The 20,869-nt window shown below is 40.9% G+C and overlaps 3 protein-coding genes across 4 annotated transcripts in view; 1 reads left to right on the top strand and 2 right to left on the bottom strand.

The window, feature by feature from the left end:
- Positions 1-15,894, bottom strand: part of ralgps2 (Ral GEF with PH domain and SH3 binding motif 2) — a 74,643-nt gene extending 58,749 nt beyond the window's left edge. For both annotated transcript variants that reach the window (XM_034881153.1, XM_034881155.1), the window contains exon 1: positions 15,648-15,894. The gene's annotated coding sequence lies outside the window, so the exon portion shown is untranslated. The remainder of the gene's footprint in view (positions 1-15,647) is intronic.
- A 621-nt stretch (positions 15,895-16,515) lies between these two features.
- Positions 16,516-19,190, bottom strand: LOC117950280 (cytochrome c oxidase assembly factor 7). Its single transcript, XM_034881171.1, has 3 exons — positions 18,804-19,190; positions 18,539-18,679; positions 16,516-17,231 (listed from the first exon to the last, which is right to left on the bottom strand). The coding sequence occupies exons 1-3, from the start codon at positions 18,907-18,909 to the stop codon at positions 16,786-16,788; spliced, it is 693 nt and encodes a 230-aa protein (XP_034737062.1). The 5' UTR covers positions 18,910-19,190; the 3' UTR covers positions 16,516-16,785.
- Positions 19,191-19,237: 47 nt separating this feature from the next.
- The window catches only part of zyg11 (zyg-11 homolog (C. elegans)), an 8,880-nt gene continuing 7,248 nt past the window's right edge, over positions 19,238-20,869 (top strand). Inside the window, exons 1-2 of the mRNA XM_034881152.1 lie at positions 19,238-19,709; positions 19,854-20,019. Coding sequence (XP_034737043.1) covers positions 19,686-19,709; positions 19,854-20,019 — 190 coding nt within the window. The 5' untranslated portion in view covers positions 19,238-19,685. The remainder of the gene's footprint in view (positions 19,710-19,853; positions 20,020-20,869) is intronic.

The following is a 20,869-nucleotide window of genomic DNA, read 5'->3' as shown; positions in this document are numbered from 1 at the left end:
CAATAAATATCGTACCGTGAGGTCACTATCGAAATTGTATCGTACCGTGAGATTTTGATATCGTTACATCCCTAGTTAACAGGCGAGCACAATCCAGACTCATGGCCATAGCAGTGCGCTTTGTGTGAATGAAGCATGCCGTTAATGTGACTCATTTAGCGATTGGCTCTCTGCCTCATAACGTTACACCACCACTGCTCGTTTATCCGTCAGTTATTGTAAAACCTCAGCTCCGCAACTTGCCGGATTAAATATCAGCTAATAATAATAATAATAAAATTAATATTAATAATAATAATAATAATAATAAGTAGGTACACTTTTTTAAAGGATCCCTTGGTAAATCAGCCTCTGTCGGGTACATAGGGAAATTGTAGAAGAAAAGAAAATGTTAGCATTAACATTTAGAGGCAAAATCAATCGTTTGATCTACAAAATAATTTTAGATATAGTATAAGTTCAAGTCACCACTACCTCTGGTGATACACTGCACACCGGCGTGTAAGTATTACTTTATGTTATGGAGTCTGGAGATCCTGTTTTCTTGTTGAAGGGCAAATCTATTCTTGGGACACATTTGTTTCAACTTGTATTGATGTTGAAAGTGTTTGAATGCTTTCATCGATTTGTTTGAATTCTGCATTAGCAAAACACAACAAAATATATATATTTAAGAAATGATAAATCTATAGCCAAACAAGTGACTTTTGTGCATGGACAAGTAAAACGTAAATGTACTTGTCCAAATGACAAGTGACTCAAAAGGTTGACGTCAAGACAATAATCCTACTTTTGTAAAACATTTAAGCAAATGATATGTAGTGTTTTTCAAAAACACAGAAGCAACACTGTCTTTTTTCAACAACACTGTGCATTTTTCCATATCTTACTTTTATTATGTTCTTTATTTAGAAAATGTATATAATGATAGTTGATCATTTTGACGCATTGCTGAAAATGCTCCTGTTATCTAAAATGACAATCCAACTTACTGATATTAAGTTATATGAACTAAAACTAACACTGGGCCAACTCTTATTCCTCTTTGCTCATCATCATCATCATCATCATCAGCAGCAGCAGCAGCAGCAGCAGCGGCGCAGAGTGGCCATTATTTTCTCCTTTGGCATTATGAATCCATCTAGTTTTTTTTGGCTTGGTTACTTTTGTAGTCATGGTTTGGTGTGTACTCACCAGGAAGTAGAAATACGCAATAAGCAGTACAAAAGTTGTTGGGGTAAAACTCAGCTGTGCCAGTAACTGCTGAACGGTCCGAGTGTCGGCCCAATGCAAGCACTTCTCATCGCTGGTTTTCATTTTTAAAAGACCTATAATACCTTCCTTCCTGTTTTCTCACTTAGCTTGACTAACTTCCTTTATACATTGTTTGTTTTGGTTACGCGTTTGTATAATGTACACTAAAGGCTGCTAGTTAAGTGCAATGGATGAGCTTTATGTAGCCTAACAGTATTAAGTATTAATATTAAAGTTAAAGTAAGTATTAATGGTGTCATACATTTATGATTCATTGTATTACTTTCAACTACATAAGTTCAGGTCCTATGTGCTCATTCTGTTAGAATTTATACTTTATTTATATATTTCGACCCTTGATTCTTTTTTTGGGGGGAGGGTGGGAGGTTCCCCTCAGTAAAATTAAAACAACATTTTTTATGCCACATGGCATCGTTTTGTCATTGATAAAGCCCACTTTGCAACACAGTAATACAACCTTATTTGTTGATATTGATTGACTTCAATGGTGATCAATCCAACACCAAAGATTCTTTTGTGCCTTAAAATAATGTTTCCAAAATCGTTCCAGTGGTTCATTAACTCGGAGTGAAATGTAAGAATAATGGTAACGGTAACAGTAATAGACAATTCCGCTCCCCACCTGTAGGGGGAGCAAAGAGGAAACGTGCTTCGGTGCCTAATGTAAAGGTTCTGGTTTACAAGTAGCTAATGCAATTCTCAGTGGTTAACGTAAGATTACAACACCGTTCAACATGCTCATTTATTTTTAGTATGATTGTTTTGACCACGGTTCACAACTTTAGGCTAACCCACAAATTCATCAGTAACGTAAACTGTATAGATAGACAACTAATCTGATGGTAATTTAGCTAGCTAGCAGACTCGTCTTCTGCCTCAGTCACCCGGCGCTGCAAGGCTTCAGTCAGGATGAGAGCTGACAACAGCCCCGGCCGGGTGAAAGGTCCACAGTCAGCTAGCAACCATTCACTATCATTACAGCCCCGGCCGGGGGACACATCCACAGTCAGCCCCCAGACAGCTAGCTGCCATCCCGGTCAGCACTTACCTCCGGTGCTAAGGACGCTAACGGCAGTTTACTGAACTGTTGAGAAACAGACCCAGGCACCCAAATCAGAATAGCGGCCACTCGGTACGTTACACCTCCGTTGGCGTTATTGGTGCCACCCCCCTTTTGCTATTAGCGGTTAGCTAAATTTACCAGACAAAACAGGAATAAGGCACCAAAAGGACAACAAGTAATTTAAAGACATAGTAGCACTGGATCTGGACGGGAGGGTGTTATGGAGTAACTCCTGATATGGATAGGAAATTGTATGTAGTTGTACTGATTGCCTGTATGAATGTGAAATGTTGCACATGTGTCTATTATTTTAAATTGTCTTGATGAAGGTCCAGAGGAACCGAAATGTTAGTTGAATGGTGATGCAATTGCAAGAGCAGAGTGCGGTATTTTTCCTTTGTTCCAAATTGATTATGTGAACGTGCACTAAAGAAGTGTCTTGCTCAAGGACACTTCCTGGAACTTGCTGGAGGAGCCGGCAACCGGACCATAAACCTTCCAATTACTAGAAGTCAGCTCTACCCCCTGATTTTCAATGTAGTGAAAACAACAGCTATATTATATGTATGCAACGACAAATAAAATTTTGTTGACACTCCCACATTGTAATATTTGGATATAATTTAAATAAAAAAAAAAAAAAATCGTGTTTTAACACAAACAATAAAAACTTGCGATTGAATACTGTTGCCAGGTCTTTCAGCTGGATAAAAATTGTCAGCCGATTCTTATTCTGATCAGCTGACAAAGACATACAGAAGCCATGATGCATGTTAAGTACACACAGAAGTGCACTACACACACACAGACACACACCTAAACCTAGTTTACTTTGTATATTCTTTTTGTGAAATTCCACTGGTTCTAAATCGGTGACGTGGCAGCAGCTTGCACCGTGGGGTGTGATTAGGCTTTTTTTAGATACCCTTGCCTCTCTCACTCCCTCTCACCCTCTTTCTTCCCTTCTCCCTCGATCCCTTCAGCTCTCGGGGTTGATAATTAGAGCTCAGGCTGTACAGACAGGCTGTTCAGGCCCTGCTTCTGTCTTTTTTCCAGGCACATCCCCCAGTGACACAGACACACATGGTATGTACAACTAACAGACCGAGATAACGCCTACCTTCGATCAGACAGCTTAAAGCTAGAAGCAGCAATACAATTGTATTATACTATAAACATTTAAAAAAGATACTGCTACCAAGAGCCATTACAAGGGCCCGCCTGGTCTTGATAACAGTATCTTGTTATCCATCAAATGAACCCTAGAGAGGCTGTGCTGCCAAGCTTGTGAGTAGTGGCATGTGGCAGGGCCCCGGAGCAGCAGGCTGTCATGTGTGGGCAGCGCACTGGCCTACAGTTTGGGAGTATGTCTATCTCGGTGTGTGCGCTGGCTTCAACCTGATGTGTGGCCCAACTGGGAATTGGCAGGCCGCCCAGCCCAAGTTCAATTTTACTGCTGAAGACTAGGCGACCCAAGCGTGGTGACAGATGAGAGAAGAAAGAAAAGAAAAAAGGGTGAGGAGGGGGAGAGAGGAAGCGGAGGAAGCGCAGAGCTGGCAGCAGCCCTGATGCCTGTGGTCATTGCCTGCTCGGACTATTAACAAGGAAAAGGGAAGGCTAACAATACAGAGCAACAGAGCAGTCACTCAGAGCAGTGATGTTTAGAGGAAACTGATACAATCTCTATATCTTCCTCTATGAGTCTCTGAGGACTGGCACAAATCAAACCCAAGGCAGTAAAATCTCCTCCCAGAGACCGAGCAAACACCAATTCAAGCTAAAAGTTAAGCTGTATGACAGATACACACAATCCTCACGGTATCACAGAGAAGATAAGAGACTCTCTAAAGCCAATTCCACACCATTATGTTCCTCTTATTAATCAAATTCTACATATTATAAGAATACTTTGTCCAGAACATGACACCAATTTCAGTGTCTTGCTCAATATTATATGTTCAGTAAACAATGGTCATCTAAAATGCTAAAAACTGTGCAGTGTCGGGAGTGAATGTGTTTAGTGTATTGACTGCCATATGATAACATTATAAAAAGCAACAGACTGAATGATTTGGGGAAGAATTTATTGCAACATCTTGACTACCTCCAGCTAGCATTCCTCAACTGAATTAATTACACAAAATGTTTCAGTCCAGCCCAGGATGATAACACTCGACACACTGCTTTGAGTCAGCACTGTAAATATATTATGTGAAGTTTTGGCCCTTGCAGATTAGTGCAGAGGTTAACTGCTTATCTCAATCTAAGGCAACATGTTTGGCTAGAGATAACCATTGTTTATATATGTACAAGACAAATGTGTGTATCTTTTGTCTCTATTAGTACATCCTCATGAACATATCGGCCCTCTCCCTGAGCTAAAGGCACTGGCACTGCATATCAATAGGACTTCATCAAACAGCAAAACATCCCTATCTCCGTCTCGGTCTGCCACTCAAAAAAAAAGGTTATTTCGCCTTCACATTGATGGTACCACAAAGACAGGCAGGCAGGAAGCATTTCCAAGGACGGAGTTCCGGGTGGGCCCTCAGGTCTTTTGAGTGAGACACAGACTTAAGAGACATGACATGCTGCAACTTGACAAACCATACAATTACTGTCAGAGAAAATACACATAAACACACACCTACAGCCCTGGGACAACAAGATCTTCTTTCTAGAATGAGCAAACTCTGTACATACAGGCACAGGAAAACTGACTATGATAGAGACTAATTGACAAACCTCAGGCTGTAGAAGCCTGATCCCATCTGCCAAAAGGTCAAACCGTCTTAAGGTTTCTCCAACCAGCAGTCTTCATTTGATCCCAGTTGCACACATGCTGTAGCCATCTTTAGGGAGGACTCCTTGCTCATCGGTCCTTGCAAGGTCATCCCTGCAACCAAACTTGGACTGAGATACAATATTTTAAGAATTTGTTTTATGAGGAAGAACCAGATAAGAAAAAGTCATGAAGCAGTTTGACTGAAAGAACCGAATGAGTGCTTCTCAAACTGTTATATACTACTATTTTTTTTTTCTAAAGTACAATCTCAACTCATCTATTACCCTGATAAAACAGTACAATTGACCATCTTTATCACAATGACTTCATCCTCCTCCGACAAGTTATTCTGTCCTTTTTTGGGTTGGCCTACACTACTCAGATGCTTGACCCGATGGGCAGAGAAACAGACAATATCGAAATGCAGACTGTGGTGTCTCTTAAAGTAGATACGCTGTAGCTAAAGCTATTTTTATTAACATGTGTCAATACCTGGTCTTTTTGCAGCCAACTTTTCAGTATGACAGAGAGAAAAAACTTCAGCAGACGATATAGCCCTGTGTTGCTGATATTGTTGAGTTAAACTTTTGAGTATTTAGTTATAAGATTAGTTTGGATCCAGAACTCAAGTCACTTTGAACCTGCTTAACAGAGCAAGACTAAGATAGCCGGCCTCTCTCTCTCACACACACATACACACCCACGTCTCACTATCTTTGTGGGGACCAGTCATTGACATAATGCATTCCCTAGCCCCTTACCCTAACCTTAACCATCAAACCTAAATGCCTAACCTTATCCCTTACCAGGACTTAATTCTAACCCTGATCCTAAAACCAAGTCTTATTCCTCAAACAGCCCTTTAAAGTTGTGGGGACTAGCATTTTATCCCCACAAAGCTGTCAGGACCCCATAAGTATACTGTATTCCCAGTTTTTGGTCCCCAAAAATGTAGTTAAACCTAACACGCACACACGCACGCACGCACGACATTGCCCTGTCTCCAGGGCCTGATACAATGACCAATTACAACTCAAAACACAAAGGAAGCGCTGCAGAGTTTTAAAAAAAGCACAAGGATTGAGTAAGTTTAAGTGTGTGTGTAGCAAGGAGGAGAACCAAACGGTCACAGTGTGTGTCACCGTGTGTGACACACACACACACACAACTAGGTCAGAGGTCACACGGGGGAATAAAACACGACATCCAAAAAGGGTCAAGGGAAAACACGAGAGAGATACAAGGGGAGAAAAAGCAGAAAAGGTTATCAAATCCTAAGAAAACAAAACTGGACCTATCTAACCTCATGGCAGAGAAAGAAACTAAAGCCTAATGTGGCCATGGCCGCCTCTCTTACTAATATGAGGAATACTTACTATTCCCATCTGACAGCAGCCATGAAAGATTGATTCTTTCATCTTTCTCACAAGGCAGAACAATGTCACACTGTGTGCTTCTTCCAGTTAGGCTGTGTGGGTGAGTGTGGGAGAGAGGGAAGCCGAGCCTGCATTGAATGGAAGAGGAGCAACAGCTGAGACCGGGGGAAACAGCTGTATCTCTTCAACGCCTGTTCTCCTCCCCTACCCCTCTCCCCCCTCCCCTCCCTCCCTGAATGAGCCCCACACACCCCTTTTCTGACCGTCCTCTCCCACAGAGCAGCAAGGCCGGGGGCTACACTCTCAACGTGCGACACTGCTGGTGTGAGCCTCCGCTCTCCTCTCAGAGGCTCCGTACAGACAGGATGCATGTCCTACTAAACATTCATCTGTTGACTAAATATAAAAAAGACATTGTTCCCAGTAGCTTCCCAAATCCTCCCAACCCTCCCAGCGTTGTCAGAGTAACTATGAGACAAAGGGAAACCAAATAAGCTTTTACGTTATCCGTTCACATACAAATACTTCTAAATTTTTTTTACCGTAAACGTGTTTAAACTTTTCCTGCTGCTAACATTACTGAATTGTGTTAAGTACAGTCTGTGCTGCTTCTGGAACTTGTAACTTACTATATTAATGTCTGGAAAAGGCACAAGAGTTTCAATGTACTTTTATGTAAGGTCATATTACATTTGTGTTTAAAAACACCACCAACAAAAATGGTGCGAATGAAATCAATTAACACCCAGTTTGACAGTTGCTGATGTAAAAGTGTGTAACTATAGGCATGTGAGAGCAAGTCTCAGTCTGCATGTCAAGACCCGACCTGTGGGAAAACCTGACAAAAGGAGACAGGAAACAGGTTGTCTCGGTCTCACAAATCCAACGGATTCTTTGAGATGACACAGAGAAACATGTCTTTTTATAACACAAATCAAACCTATTCATTCTGGTGCAAGATAGAAAAAAATGATTGATAAGTGCAGAGAATGAGCCTTTGTATGTGTACACGGTGTTCTAAAAAAGGCCAAAAAGCCCAAAGTTCACCTGAGACGGGCCTGTCTGAGAGTAGGAGAGAGTGCAAAAGAAAATTAGGAGAGCAAACAGAAGAAAGAGGAGAGAGAAAGAATGAGAGGTGGAATCGTGTTTGTCTGTATCTGATCTATTGTCTTTGGCAAGGTTCAGGACCAAGTTCACACAGCCAAGGATCAGCTCTCAGATAGGCTCCCGAGCCAAAACACTTAGGGTTTAGACAGATAGACAAGGCTTTAGTGAGACCACTCTCTGACAGACTGGTGGATCGGGACAATATGCAGGGGAAGTCTCTCCGTTTGGGGGGAGGCGGCCACACACGTTGGTCCACTAGTAAGAGCAGCAATCATAGAACATAGGGCTCAAGCACATATTAAGTACTGCTGAATGTGAATGCACACGCTCGGCAAAAGAGATCCGTTTCTGAATATCTGAGGACGGAGGTTATAAGTTGTGATGTGATGGATGATGCTAAAAATATGCTTGGTTGCTAGTTACTTATTAAGGACACAGTTACAATGAATGCAGTCTAATGCAACAGCATTTTGTCCACTCTGTTTATGTTCGTAAGTGCTCTCCTTCCCAGTCTAAAGCACAAGTATTTCTGTCAACCTCACCACTTAAATCCCGGTTAACGATTGTGATGCTCATGTTAAAGTTACTACAATGCAGCCTAGTTGTAAAATCTCCTAAACATTTTGCCATATTCCTTTAAACAGACCATTGCTGCCTTGCATGGTACGCTGCATTTGCTCCTCAAACTAAACTTCCTCTGGTGACAATAGTTCAGATTTGCAGAGTCAAGGCTGCTCACCTTTGACCCCTGACCCCATTACCTAAAAACACCTACAACCTGACCGGCCAACCCCGGCTAACACACATCAGGCAGGTGAGCGGAGCCGATGTTGACCTTGGACCGTAAACTAAATCAAATATTCTTCACGATCATGATTTGGGATTCCCACCCGTAAACAATCCACGGTGATGCTGAAAATGCTTCATCGGCTCATAGAAACCTGCGCTACATATCAAATCAAGCTAGGGTTTCTGCTAGTGTATTGCCTTCAGGGCCTAGGTTTTTTTAATATGTTTTTTTTAATAACTGAAATGTGTTACACGAGTAGCCAACTCGTAGAGCGCAGGCTGTGTGCGGAACAGAGCAGAGAGATGCCTTTATGTGTGAGAAATAGAACATGGGTCTCAAAACAGGGGTTCCATCCTTCAGAGGCTGCATTTGTAGACAGACTGCGTACTGTTCAGGAGTAAGGAGAGGCAGGGAGTCAAGTTTGCCTTTAACTAAAGTATGGACTTTTTTGAGACTATAGTCCTACCTGAAACGCCTACCGACACGAACAAGGAAGAGGCCACAGGAAAGCTTAAGAGAGCAATATTTCAACATTACACCGAGAATCAAACACAGTCATATGAGACTGACCAAAACCAGGAAGGGAAGACCTGTATAGTAACCCTACACAAAGGCATGTAGGGAAAGGTATCTCAATTAGGGCTGGGTGATGGGAGAAAATCAAATATCACAATATTTTTGACCAAATACCTTAATGTCGATACCGCAGCGATATTTTTGTGTTAACTGTTGGTGCTTTCACAAAATATTTACACAATGACATTATTGATAAAAAATCATCAGTAATGTGGATATAATGACTAAGTAGGTAACGGTTAATAATAGAACAGCTAGAACAGTCCGCTAAGTTTAGAAAAGAGCATAACTTTACTGTAATGAAGCGTTTAAAACCAGGAAAAGAAACCACTTATGCCATATTACAATATTAAATATCCAAAATCTAAGATGATATCCAGCCTCACATCACAATATTGATACAATATTGATATGTTGCCCAGCTCTAATCTCAATGATACTGAATACCAGAATGGCTCACCCAAACTAATGGCTCATTACACAAACTCCCTATTTTCAGAAATGTTGTGACATTAAATATCCACGCAGTACAAGTACCAGGGTTTTATCCGATCCTGTTTCCAGCTGCATGTTCAATAAGGACCAACGTCGACAGGCTGACAGGGCCAGAAATACTTTCTTTTTTTAAAAGCTTAATGTGTTCTGCATTGTGGTTGGCAGTGGAAGAGCAATTATGACAGATGTTGTCAGAAGAGCTCTTGATTCAAAATCAGTATACAATCAGTTTACAAGTAGGGCTTGGTTTTATTAACCCTAAATACTATTTGAGTATTTAGGTCTGATTTGTACGTATACCGTGAAGATTTATGTATGCCTTGTGAGAAGTTTGCCTCATTTAAACGAAAGAGCAGCATTTATACCAAGCACGGATTTGAAAGAGGAGTCATTTTGCAATTGGTACTAAAAGTCAGGTGCCATATTGGCACTACCAATCTCAGATGAGACATATTTACAAAAGTCCCCAGAGGTTAAGAAGAAGGAAGGAGGAGGAAGGAGAAAGTAAGGGGGGGTTGTGGGCTGGTGAATGTAATACATGTTGAGGAATTGTGGGGGATACTGCCCAATAATTACACACAGTGAATCTTAGGCGGACAAGACGGGACTTAAATAGCATCAGATCCCACTCACAACAAGGAGGAAGGAGGAATCAGGAACTGGGAAGCCACACAGTGTTTCAAACTCAGCTGTGTACGAGTAATGTTTTTAGATCTCGTCTTTAATCCGTCACGGTCAGTCAGTGTTATTAAATGCATATTATGAAATAAAGGATTAACCTTAGGAGGATGGTGGACCTCATTATTTGCACCAATTTCCTCCAGTGGCATTTTTTGTGTGGATTTCCACTACATGATGTGTGTTTAGCAACCCTGGCAAGCACACATCAGGCAGGTGAGCGGAACCGATGTTGGCCTAGGACCGCAAAACTAATCAAATATTATTCATGATCTGGGCTTACTATAATTAAATAATCCACTGGGATGCGGAAAATGCCAGTGTATTGTCTGCCAGGCCTACGTTTTTATATATTTTGAATAGGTTTGTGATGTGTTTAGCAGGATGCGTGTCTGTCTGCGTGTAAAAGATTCAGCCATCGGTCCTGAGTGTCCCTGTGTTTACAGTCTCTGCTTCAACATGGTCTGTGTCCGGCTGCTCTCTGGGGCCTCTACTAGGGATGCACAACATCCGGGTTTTTTATATGGTCATCAAGATATCAACTGGTGCAATAAACACATCATGAAAGACTGACATGTCACGTAAGACCCTCAGAGATGTTTTTGTGTGTCACTTAAAAACTTTTATATGTTGAATAAGAGATTTTTGGAAATTACGTATTTATTTCAAATTCAACAAGCAATTTGTTGTTTTTAGCAGACTACTGAAAGCAGCAGACCTGAGTACACTTCAATATCTTTTTAACACATGTTATATAGTTATCGCAATATTGAATGTAATCACACATTTTCCTCACATCGTGCACACCAGTGGCCTGTACGACAAAGCACGATTTGGCCTTAACAAGGTAATTCAGGTTCAACCCAGGGTTTTCTGTATCATGACGGTGGATTACTTGTTACTGGGTTAAATCGCCGTGGTAATTTATGCTGAACACCTAACCTCGTCGGGAGCAGGTTACATTCGAGATTAGATATCAACCGATGGAAATGCACCTCCTATTGACCAATCAATACTCAACTGATAACTGTTCTTACAAGATCAGCTGGAGCTCGGTGCGCAGAGAGAGTTGCGCTCAGAAAAGTTAAAACATTTAAAGATCGACAACCCCGTTAATATTCCCGAGGGGTATCTTTGTGAAAGATATAGATTTTATGCAAAGAGAAGGATGTATAGGCTATTTGTGTTCTACGAAGATTAAAGTGATGATTATTTAAATGGAGTCTGGTGGGTTTGCTCTCACAATTGCTTCCCGCTGCCAGGGTTGCAACTGAAATAAAAGGCTAAAGCAACAACAGCTTATGGAAAGGATAAGTGTCATTATGGTCACATCTTGTGCCCGACTGATGGGGACGTGACATTGATAGTAGAGATGGTCCGATACCATTTTGTGCTCCCGATACCCATACTTGAATTTGCATATAGTCAATACAGAGTACTGATCAGATACAAGTATTTCATCTATTTTATTATGTTTTACCAACTGTATACTAGTATCCCTGGATGGGATGGGATTTCTATCTTTGCTGTCCGTCTGGCTCAGGTTAAACCCTTTGTGAAAGATTTACAAACACAAACAATGAACGCCACAGAACTTTCTTTTATTATCCAGTTTGATTGTCAGTTATAACGGGAAAAAGGACATAAACTCCTTTACGTAGGTATCGGATCGGTGTATAAATTCCAGTACTCCAGGCAATACTGATGCTGGTCTCAGAACATCTCTATTTGATAGTGATAATGATTGATATTGATTCTAGATTTTTTTTTTGCCAGCTTTTCGTCCTGTTTTCGGAAGCAGCAACTTTGATGTGTTATGCCTATAAAACCCTGTATGTGTTCTTCATTTTTATGTAGAATTATAGTTTGCTCTTTCGATGGAAAATGTTCAACTCTGGTAGAAGTTTGCGATTGCTCCCGCTGTGTGTGAACGCGCGTGTCTAGAATGGGAAACCCCGGGTTGTTAGGGTTGGGGAAGCCGAGTAACCCATAGAAATCCAGGGCATGTTGATCTGGATTCGTAGTACAGGCTTCTGGTCTCTATTTCTCCTAAACAAGAGCTGTGATTACAACACAGCAGGAACCACATGGCAAATATACTCATAACAAAAACCAGAGGCCGTTTTGCACAACTTCCTCGAATGCTGTGTACAACAACAATAAGGCACACTGCTCAATATACGCAGTGAAACAGTGTCTCCGAGAATTCTGGAGTGAGTGCCCGGCCGTGCATGATCCTTTCATTTTTTATCTTCCTTTTCACACATATGCACACGGTCAGCTAGTCAGGTGCTTGCCAAGCTCACATCTACAACACCCACTTCACCCAACTGCCACCAACATTGCAAACACCTCGTATATAAAAAGGTCTTTATTATAACACACAATCAGTGTTACAAAACAACTTGCCAAGCGCAGAAACTTTTACATTAACCCCTATAGTAACAGAGACGTTGGCTGACTTTGGGGTGTCGACAAGAAAACCAGAGTGCAAAATGAACAAAGATAGCTAGCTTTTTTTATATTTGCACTTGGTGTGAGAGAAGCAAGGCTGGCAAGGCATAAGAGGAGGAGCGTGACGACATGTGACTTCGCAGTTCCATCTGTGCTGAATGGATGTGCCAGACACACGCATTAAGTTACCCTGGCAACTGAGCAACAGCACTGGTTGGAGGTCACACAGAGAAAAAGCTTGACGCGGACCAAAAGGCCTCCAGAATATGTATAGCACTCAGAACGAGGCTACCAGGAGGGAAGTCAGATAGAAAGCTAGACGCTTCACACAAACAAACAGGAACATTTCACATAAACTGTGGAGTGATTGAACATGATGCAATGCTGAACAGAGCATGAGAAGGCTCGGGATTGAACTTGATGACGCAAAACCCACAGTGTTTTATCCCTTTCTCTTGTAAACACACAGCTCTGATGCTAAGAAGGGAGTTTTCTGACACACACACACACACACACACACACATATAATCTCTAACTAATCACATTTGTAGGCCTTGGATAGAGCAGTAGTAGCACAGTGCTTAACAGATGGGCCCACGTACACGCGGCATGTCTGGGATTAGCTTATCCCAGAAGGTGAAGGTGCTATGTAAAGTGACCGAGGGACGATTTCTTTCTCTCAAACACACACACACACACACACACACACACACAAACATATAGACTGACATAAAATAAATAGAATACATCTATGAAGGTGTAACCTCCGAATGAGGTTCTCCCTCTGGTTGCAACATAACCAAATGTTTCAATGAAATACTGTTGGCGTACACAGCCTCGCTAAGACAAAGCATTAAGCCATAGATAATTGTGTTATACTCCAAGTGATGTAATAAATAAAATAAGAACAGGGCATTAACCACGGTGCTTCGGCATATCCTTCAGGCGATCAGACCGTTTCTGTTGGCAAGCAACAGTTATGCAACGGGACACTTTTTGTTTACAATCAGGGATAGAGGCGAAGAACAGGATGAAGCCCAAAACACACAATGATAAATCAATGCAGCATTTTGTAAACAGGCGTACAGTCGGGCCTTGTGTTGCTTTAGACTTAAACCGGTAGAATACTGAATCAACCGTATTCTATTGGATTAAAACCTAAGCCGTAGTTCTCAGACTACTAAAGAAAATGTGTCCGGTGCACACAGCACTGTCCTGTAGGTGAAACTTTCACTGGTGATATTTACCAAACTGCAGCTTTCTCAGCTTTCTCACAGATTCCATCTACTACATATGGATAACACAAGACATCCTGCATTTGGAAATAATTAGGTTTCATCTCCCCTTTAGGTCTGTTTCTATCTGACCACTCAATCAAACAATGCTTTCAGAACTAGCATGTTGGCAATTATCAACTTTTCGAAAGGATAAATAGATAATGCATCCACTTTACTGTTTAACAAGACAGCTGAAGCCAAGGAGATTGTTTCAGGCTTGCACAAAATGACACCGCAGCACTGTAAAAGGCATGCCAGGCATGAGTCTGAACCCATGACCTGTGGGTCATATGGTAAGTGTTGAGAACAGCAGCTCCACACAACCATCCCAAATATCCATATGGAGCATTCCTTAATGTTCTTTAAAATGGGGAGCAAGGGGTGAGCGACAGCAATGTTACACAGGACACTGACAAAGAGTGTGTTAGATGGGAGGATTGAAGGAGGCTTTGTTTAAGAATAAGGGCAGCCTAATAGTGAGAAAGGGGGAAAAAAATGCCTGAATTCAGCTTAGAACTAATTCAGCTTGACAGCTAATAGAGCTGGCCCACTCAAGTGTGTGTGCTCCCAGAACATGAACATATCTGTGGATATCCCTGACCTCACACATTAGGGAACAGTGATAGATCAAATTTGGTTTAGTCAGACAGCTCTCAAGTTCAAGTATTCTCACGTTTTAGCAATGCAGATTATGAGAACATGGTCAACTGCCCACTGTTATCAGACCACCCTTATCATTTTGACATTGAATGTGTCAACATACCTTCATTTCAGCTGTGATACAACATCTGACAGACAGCCTCAAGACTGACAAATGTTGGGTCTGTATATACTTTTTGGAACTGATGGTCACTCATTTATTAAAACTGGAATGATTGATCAACAAATGAGATTACAATTATAAGAGGTATACGGTGAACTTAGAAAGAACCCGTTGAGTTTATGCTCTGAAAGTTTCCCCATTTTAAATGATTCCACGGCCTCGAGTTCGACAAGCGTAGGTCACCCCTTTCCCAGAGTCAAAATACACTCACGACTCCTCTTCAGTGCTTTTCCTATAACCGACATGTGCTATGGCTAAGACAAGATATGCTATGACTGAACAATAGTATTGTTCGTGGGGGAACCCACGCCACACCCAAAGCACTCCCCGGAGGACAACTGTGCAGTGTGTGTGTGCGCCGGGGTCCAGCGCCGATGAGCTATCCACAGCAGAGCGCCTGCAGTTGGTATGGCTCAAACAGGAGATAAAGTCCCCCGAAACAGAAGCTAACTGTGAACCGACTAAATTGAACAAAGTGACAGCAAAGGAGGAATCCCAAATTGCTAACTCACAGACTCTTACCATTCTTTTCCCAACGGTTTCCATATTAGCGTGTTGCGATTACAGCTAGCTTGATTCGTTAGCTAACTTAGCTTAGTGAGGGAGCGCATGATTTATTAGCATACATCAAACTCCTCGGTTCTGCTTCTCACGTGGGTGAAGAAGAAAACAAAATAATGGCTAAAATAAACCTAGGCCACCAGCAACAGATAGTCTGCATTAGAAACCCCTGAACAAGTAGTTTGTCTCGCATGTCCTTGTCCCCTCCTCTTGATGGATGCCGATTTACTTAGATAACGGAGCATCCTGCATATAAAAACAAACACATCCAAACCGTTTGTGGGGCTCGAGGTTCCGTTAGCTAGCTACCTCGGCGGCTGGGGATGGATTTTGTAAAGGATGGTGCAAACGATAACAAACTTTGCATCACATTGTTATTTAACTCACCAAAGTGCGTCGTTTTCTTCTTTCTTCTTCTGATATTCCAGTGGGTAGCTAGCTATATCAGAAAGCAACAGAACACAGCAGCAGACAGCTAACAGTTTGTGGGCTAACGTACAGGACACGACGTTGCGCCTTGCAACAGCTGTGTTCTGTTTTGAATGAGGGCTGAGGAGACACACGGGCGGAGCTAGCAAGCAAGCGGACCAGTCCCATCATTCTCAACACACCGGGGTAGTTTTGTTCCGACAGAGACTATATATTGTCAGAGCCTACATTATATACATGTAGCTGATACAGTTTGGGTTAAGTGTATATTAAAATGCATATTGACCGATGAGTACCACCCCGTCCATATAAGGGACTTCAGGATTAAGCGCGCTGTCAGTGTGAGATTTGAAAAGGGCTCAACGTCCATGCCTTTGATTCTGACTCCCTCTTGTGGTCCAACCACAGTCGTGCCCGTTCAAATGAATGTAAAACCATTCAGTATTGCATGCGGTTTTCTAGGACATCTCAAATTCTCAATAAAAATGAAGTTTTCATGTTTAAATTATATTTGGACTATTACAGTCAAGTGCTCAAACTTCACAATTTAAGTACTTCACATGTTGTCATGTCTGGTCAAGGTTTGTTCAAATTAAGTTAAATGTGGTGCCATTATGCTATAGCCATAACACACGCTAGATGTTTATACATAGTATTTTATGAAGGTTGATGACATGACAAGTTGATCTGATGATACTAACTTCATACTAACCCTATAAGCTTTTGCTTAATCATTTCCACGTATGTTATTTTAAATGCATTATTATTATACCATTGTGGGATGAATACAGTATTATCCAATCTATTAATAATCAACTACTGTACATGAATTACAATTCATTTTATTGCATTACATTTCTATCTTTACATTTGGCTGATATCTACCAACAGATCAGTCAAGTAATACTGCTCCCAGAATTTGACTGTCTACATACACATTCATAGCCATTCTTTTTTTAAAGAACATACTTCCTACCTTTGAACCCTTGCACAGGTTTTGTTTTTTCACACATAATCTTGCCCCCACAAACAGCCTGACCAAACATCAGATGTGTGGACATACCAAAAACAATGATAATTGAATCAAGTGTCACATTCATTCCCCAAATTTGAGCTGCCTTTCTTTCTCTAAACCATGCAGCTCCTTTGCTCGATTCTTCAGCTCCTCTGCTTTCTTGTCATCCTTCTCTGTGCCATCCCCAAGTTTATACATACGACTTGCATTGGCACAGCCCCACACATGTCCCAGCTCACAAGCCCTGTTAGCGTACTTCAAAGCTTGATTCATATCGGGTGGCAGTCCTTTGGAATTGCCCTGAATGAACAAAGCACTAAGGTTAAAGCAGGAAGGAGCGAAGCCACCAGCACAGGCCTTCTTATAGTACTGCTGAGCTATTGTCACGTCGGGTCCTTCTTCATTAACTCGTCCATCGTGGGCTAACAGACCAACATTATGGCAGGCATCTATAGACTTCTTTCCGTTGGTATTGCAGGATCGCATAAAGCAGGAGTAGGCTGTTTTCAGACACTCAGCCACTCCACCTGGTGGGAAAAATTCAAATTCCTCATTTGAATACATATTATTTTTTTACCATGTGTAGACATACCATTACATTTAAACAGTACTTCCATTAAACTAATTGGAAGTACTGCTAGAGATACTGATTTTAATAATAGTAATAATAATACATTTAATTTATTTAGGGCTTTTCAAGGACCCAAACTCACCTTTGTTTTAAGAATTAAATATTGATGTGTTCATATGTTGTTGTTGTTTTTTTACAATCCTTTTGAATGCTAGGTCTACAAAATGTCAAAAGAAAATAGACAAAGTGCCCATCACAATTTACAAAACCCCAAACCTTTGCCTTAAAGTTGCTTTTTTTAGTCTGACCAAATAGTAAAACTCCCATAGGCATTGCATTTACAATCGCATGAAAAAGAAAAGTGAATCCTCACATTTAACACTATTAAAAACAGCAGATTGTTTGCATTTTGACATGGTATCTATTGAATTTTGATGAATGTTTTGACAATCAATTAACCAGTTAGTCATTTAAACTAACAAGCACTAATTGTGTTTAATATATTTTGCTTGTAAGACGTTATCAGGCAATGTAACCAGTGACTGCAATACAGCTATAAATGTATAATACTGTATTTGTAGAATATTCAAATGTACACTCTACTTTGTTTACACACCCATGCTAAAGTTGATTAAAAAGAGGAATAAAAAAACAGCTTTTGGAAATTCATCTTAATTCAAAAAAATTAGGAAAATACAACCTTTTAAGCACATAAAATTTCTTTGTGAATGAATAATTTATTGTAAATAAATAAATGTTCCTCCTTAAAATACAGGGGACATAAGTATACAAACCCCTATGTCAAATTCCCATAGAGGCAGGCGGATTTCTGTTTTTAAAAGCCAGTTATTTCATGGATCTGGGATATTATGCATAAAGTTCCCTTGGTCTTTGGAATTAAAATAACCCCACATACCCTTCACCATACCTAGAGATAGGCATGGGGTCCTCTCCATAATTTCATCTCTATCGGCAAATCAAACCAGTTATTACGCTAACTGAAATAAAACCATGCCAACTACTTATGCCCCCTGTATTTTAATGAAGAACCATTTATTTGTTTACAATACATTAAATTGGTGTCCTTAAAAGGTTGGATTTTCCAAAATTCTTTGAATTAAGGCATTAGATCAATTTTTAAAATATGTTGATTTTTTTCCCTCTTTTTAATAAAAAGCATGGGTGCGTAAACCTATTCTAGCCAGTGAACATACATACATACATACAATGGGCCAATAGGCCTAAGCTACATTGCTGTTTTACCTTTGCCTGTGATATGGTAAGCCCCCAGTTTATAGCAGCTCTCTCCATGTCCATTCGTTTCACAGTTGTGTTTGAGCACTTGAGCTGCAGATTCATAGTTTTTCTTCACCCCTTCCAAGTAGTCTGAGAGTCTTTGGCATCCTAAGAAGAACATGGTACAAGCATAAATGGTCAGGCAAACATCACTAACACATCTAGCATTACATGTCCACCTTGGTCCATCTCTAGCTGGTGTCCAGCGCTTCAGCACCATTGATCTGTTTACCTTCAGGATCCTTTTCTTTGTAGCATTGGAAACTGTACTCCACTCCCAAATTGTCCAAAAACTGCTTCACTTCATTCTCATCTTCAAAGTTTATAAGTCCAGCCATATTTTTTTTTTTGCACTTGTGGCTTCTAACGTTACTATAACCGCACGTGCTGAAGGATTAGCTCCCACTACATGCACTGGTAACGTCAGTGACCTTGGTGAATAAGTTAGTGAGCGATGTTAAAAAAGCGTTTCCTTACAATAAAAAGCTATGATTAGCTTACCGTTAACCGTCAAGTTGTTCTTAAAGAGCACTATGATTAATTATGAAATACTGTCCCCTAGAAAACAGAAGAAGAGCATGGTCATGCGTGTCTTCTGCATGCATACGGTCTCTGATGATCTTTTCCTGGTTTCATAACCCTCTCCAGGCTTCCGTAGTCCAGCCCCATTGCTAATGTACTTCCAGTGTTGTGACCTTTGTTTACTGTCTGCGGACTGTGAAAATATTCAGACATTCCAATACTTCGTAATAGCTTCGTAATTTGGAGCTCCGGTCGCTAAAGGGATTAGTCGATATTTTTAAATATGAATTGCACCACAGCACACAGCTTCCCGCATGTTAAGATGGAGAATGATTTTCCTAAACAGAAGAGGCAAGAAGTGAGCCAGCTGGTTTGTCGATAACGTCGTCGGTACTCGCTCCTCTTCCATAGTTAACGTTACGGTGTTGTCAAGCAGGATAGCACGTCGCCAAGCACTCAGACAGGTGAACACTGCAAGCTGAAACGGCTAAAAACTGAGCCGCTCAACGGCTAGCAAGCAAAGCTTTCCCTTTTCCGTGGTGGAAAAGACACCAGTCTGGGTTGCATAAGCTAGTCTCTTTTTTTTTTAACCATGGCCTGTAGTTTCCTAAACACGGTGAGTTTCAGTTTCGCCTTTAGGTAATCTGTGTGACGTATTTTTATTTTTACTAAGCCGCATTACTTCAATACATGTATATCAACACATTGCCGTAATATTAATGACGTCTAAATAAAAAATCCATTCTCTTTATGTTTTCAGGATGAGACCTCTCCACCGGCTCTGACAGACCTGTGCCTGAATCATGTGAGCCAGCATCTGGAGTGTTTCTGTGTGAAGCGCCCTGATGGCTCCTTGTCCTTCAGAGAGGCTGTACTCTTCCCACAGGAGCTAGCAGACCAGCTGCTGGCCAAGATGGCTACCGAAGGTAAACCTGGACCTTTTAGGACACTTTTGAACAGAGTTGGTGATTTCTGAGCCTACCGTTGACATCTAGAGTGTAGTATTTTACAATACGCTGACCATTGATAAGTACCTCATACAACTTCACTTCAAGAAAGCCAAACTATCCCCTTAAATCCCAGGTTTAACATTTAAATACAATCATTACTTGATAAAAACAAAAATGCTTAACTTCCATACATCTCCTAGTTTACCTTTCACAGCTTATTGTATACCCTAAAAAACAACCCTAAACCACTTAAGGATGTTTACTGTCACCTAGTCTTTGTTGATGGCGGTTTCACCTCCTTACCGAGGCTATTTTACAGAGGCACTACTCCGGGCCCCCAAGACGATTGTGATTGGTTTAAAGAAATACCAATAAACCAGAGAATGTTTTTCTTACACGTCCAGGAATGCTGTGTGGACTAGCCGGACCTTCCTCCGCAGTGCTGTGGAGGAAGGTCTGGCAATGTAGGGGTGGGACTCACGCCACCCGATACGATATCATCATGATACTTATGCCACAATACGATATTATTGCGATTTTAAACAGATTGCAATATTCTGCAATATATTGCAATTTGTAACCTTTTTTCCCAATTTCAGTTGATGTCCCCAAAAGGAAACTTTGTTTACATCTGTTTTATCTAAAAAGGATACATTTCTCTATGTATGTTCATATTTTTGAACATACGTTTGTTCATATCCCTTCAGTATTATTGCTGCAGAATTGGATTCTTTGTCAAGCAGACAAAATGAACAACACGTATATAATAAAAGATCTATGATTGGCCCCTGTGTATCAAAACAGTGTTACCACTCAAAATATCGTA

The sequence above is a fragment of the Etheostoma cragini genome, chromosome 9 (assembly GCF_013103735.1).
Source record: "Etheostoma cragini isolate CJK2018 chromosome 9, CSU_Ecrag_1.0, whole genome shotgun sequence".
NCBI classification, from domain to species: Eukaryota; Metazoa; Chordata; class Actinopteri; order Perciformes; family Percidae; genus Etheostoma; species Etheostoma cragini.
This window is presented reverse-complemented; position numbering and strand designations above follow the sequence as displayed.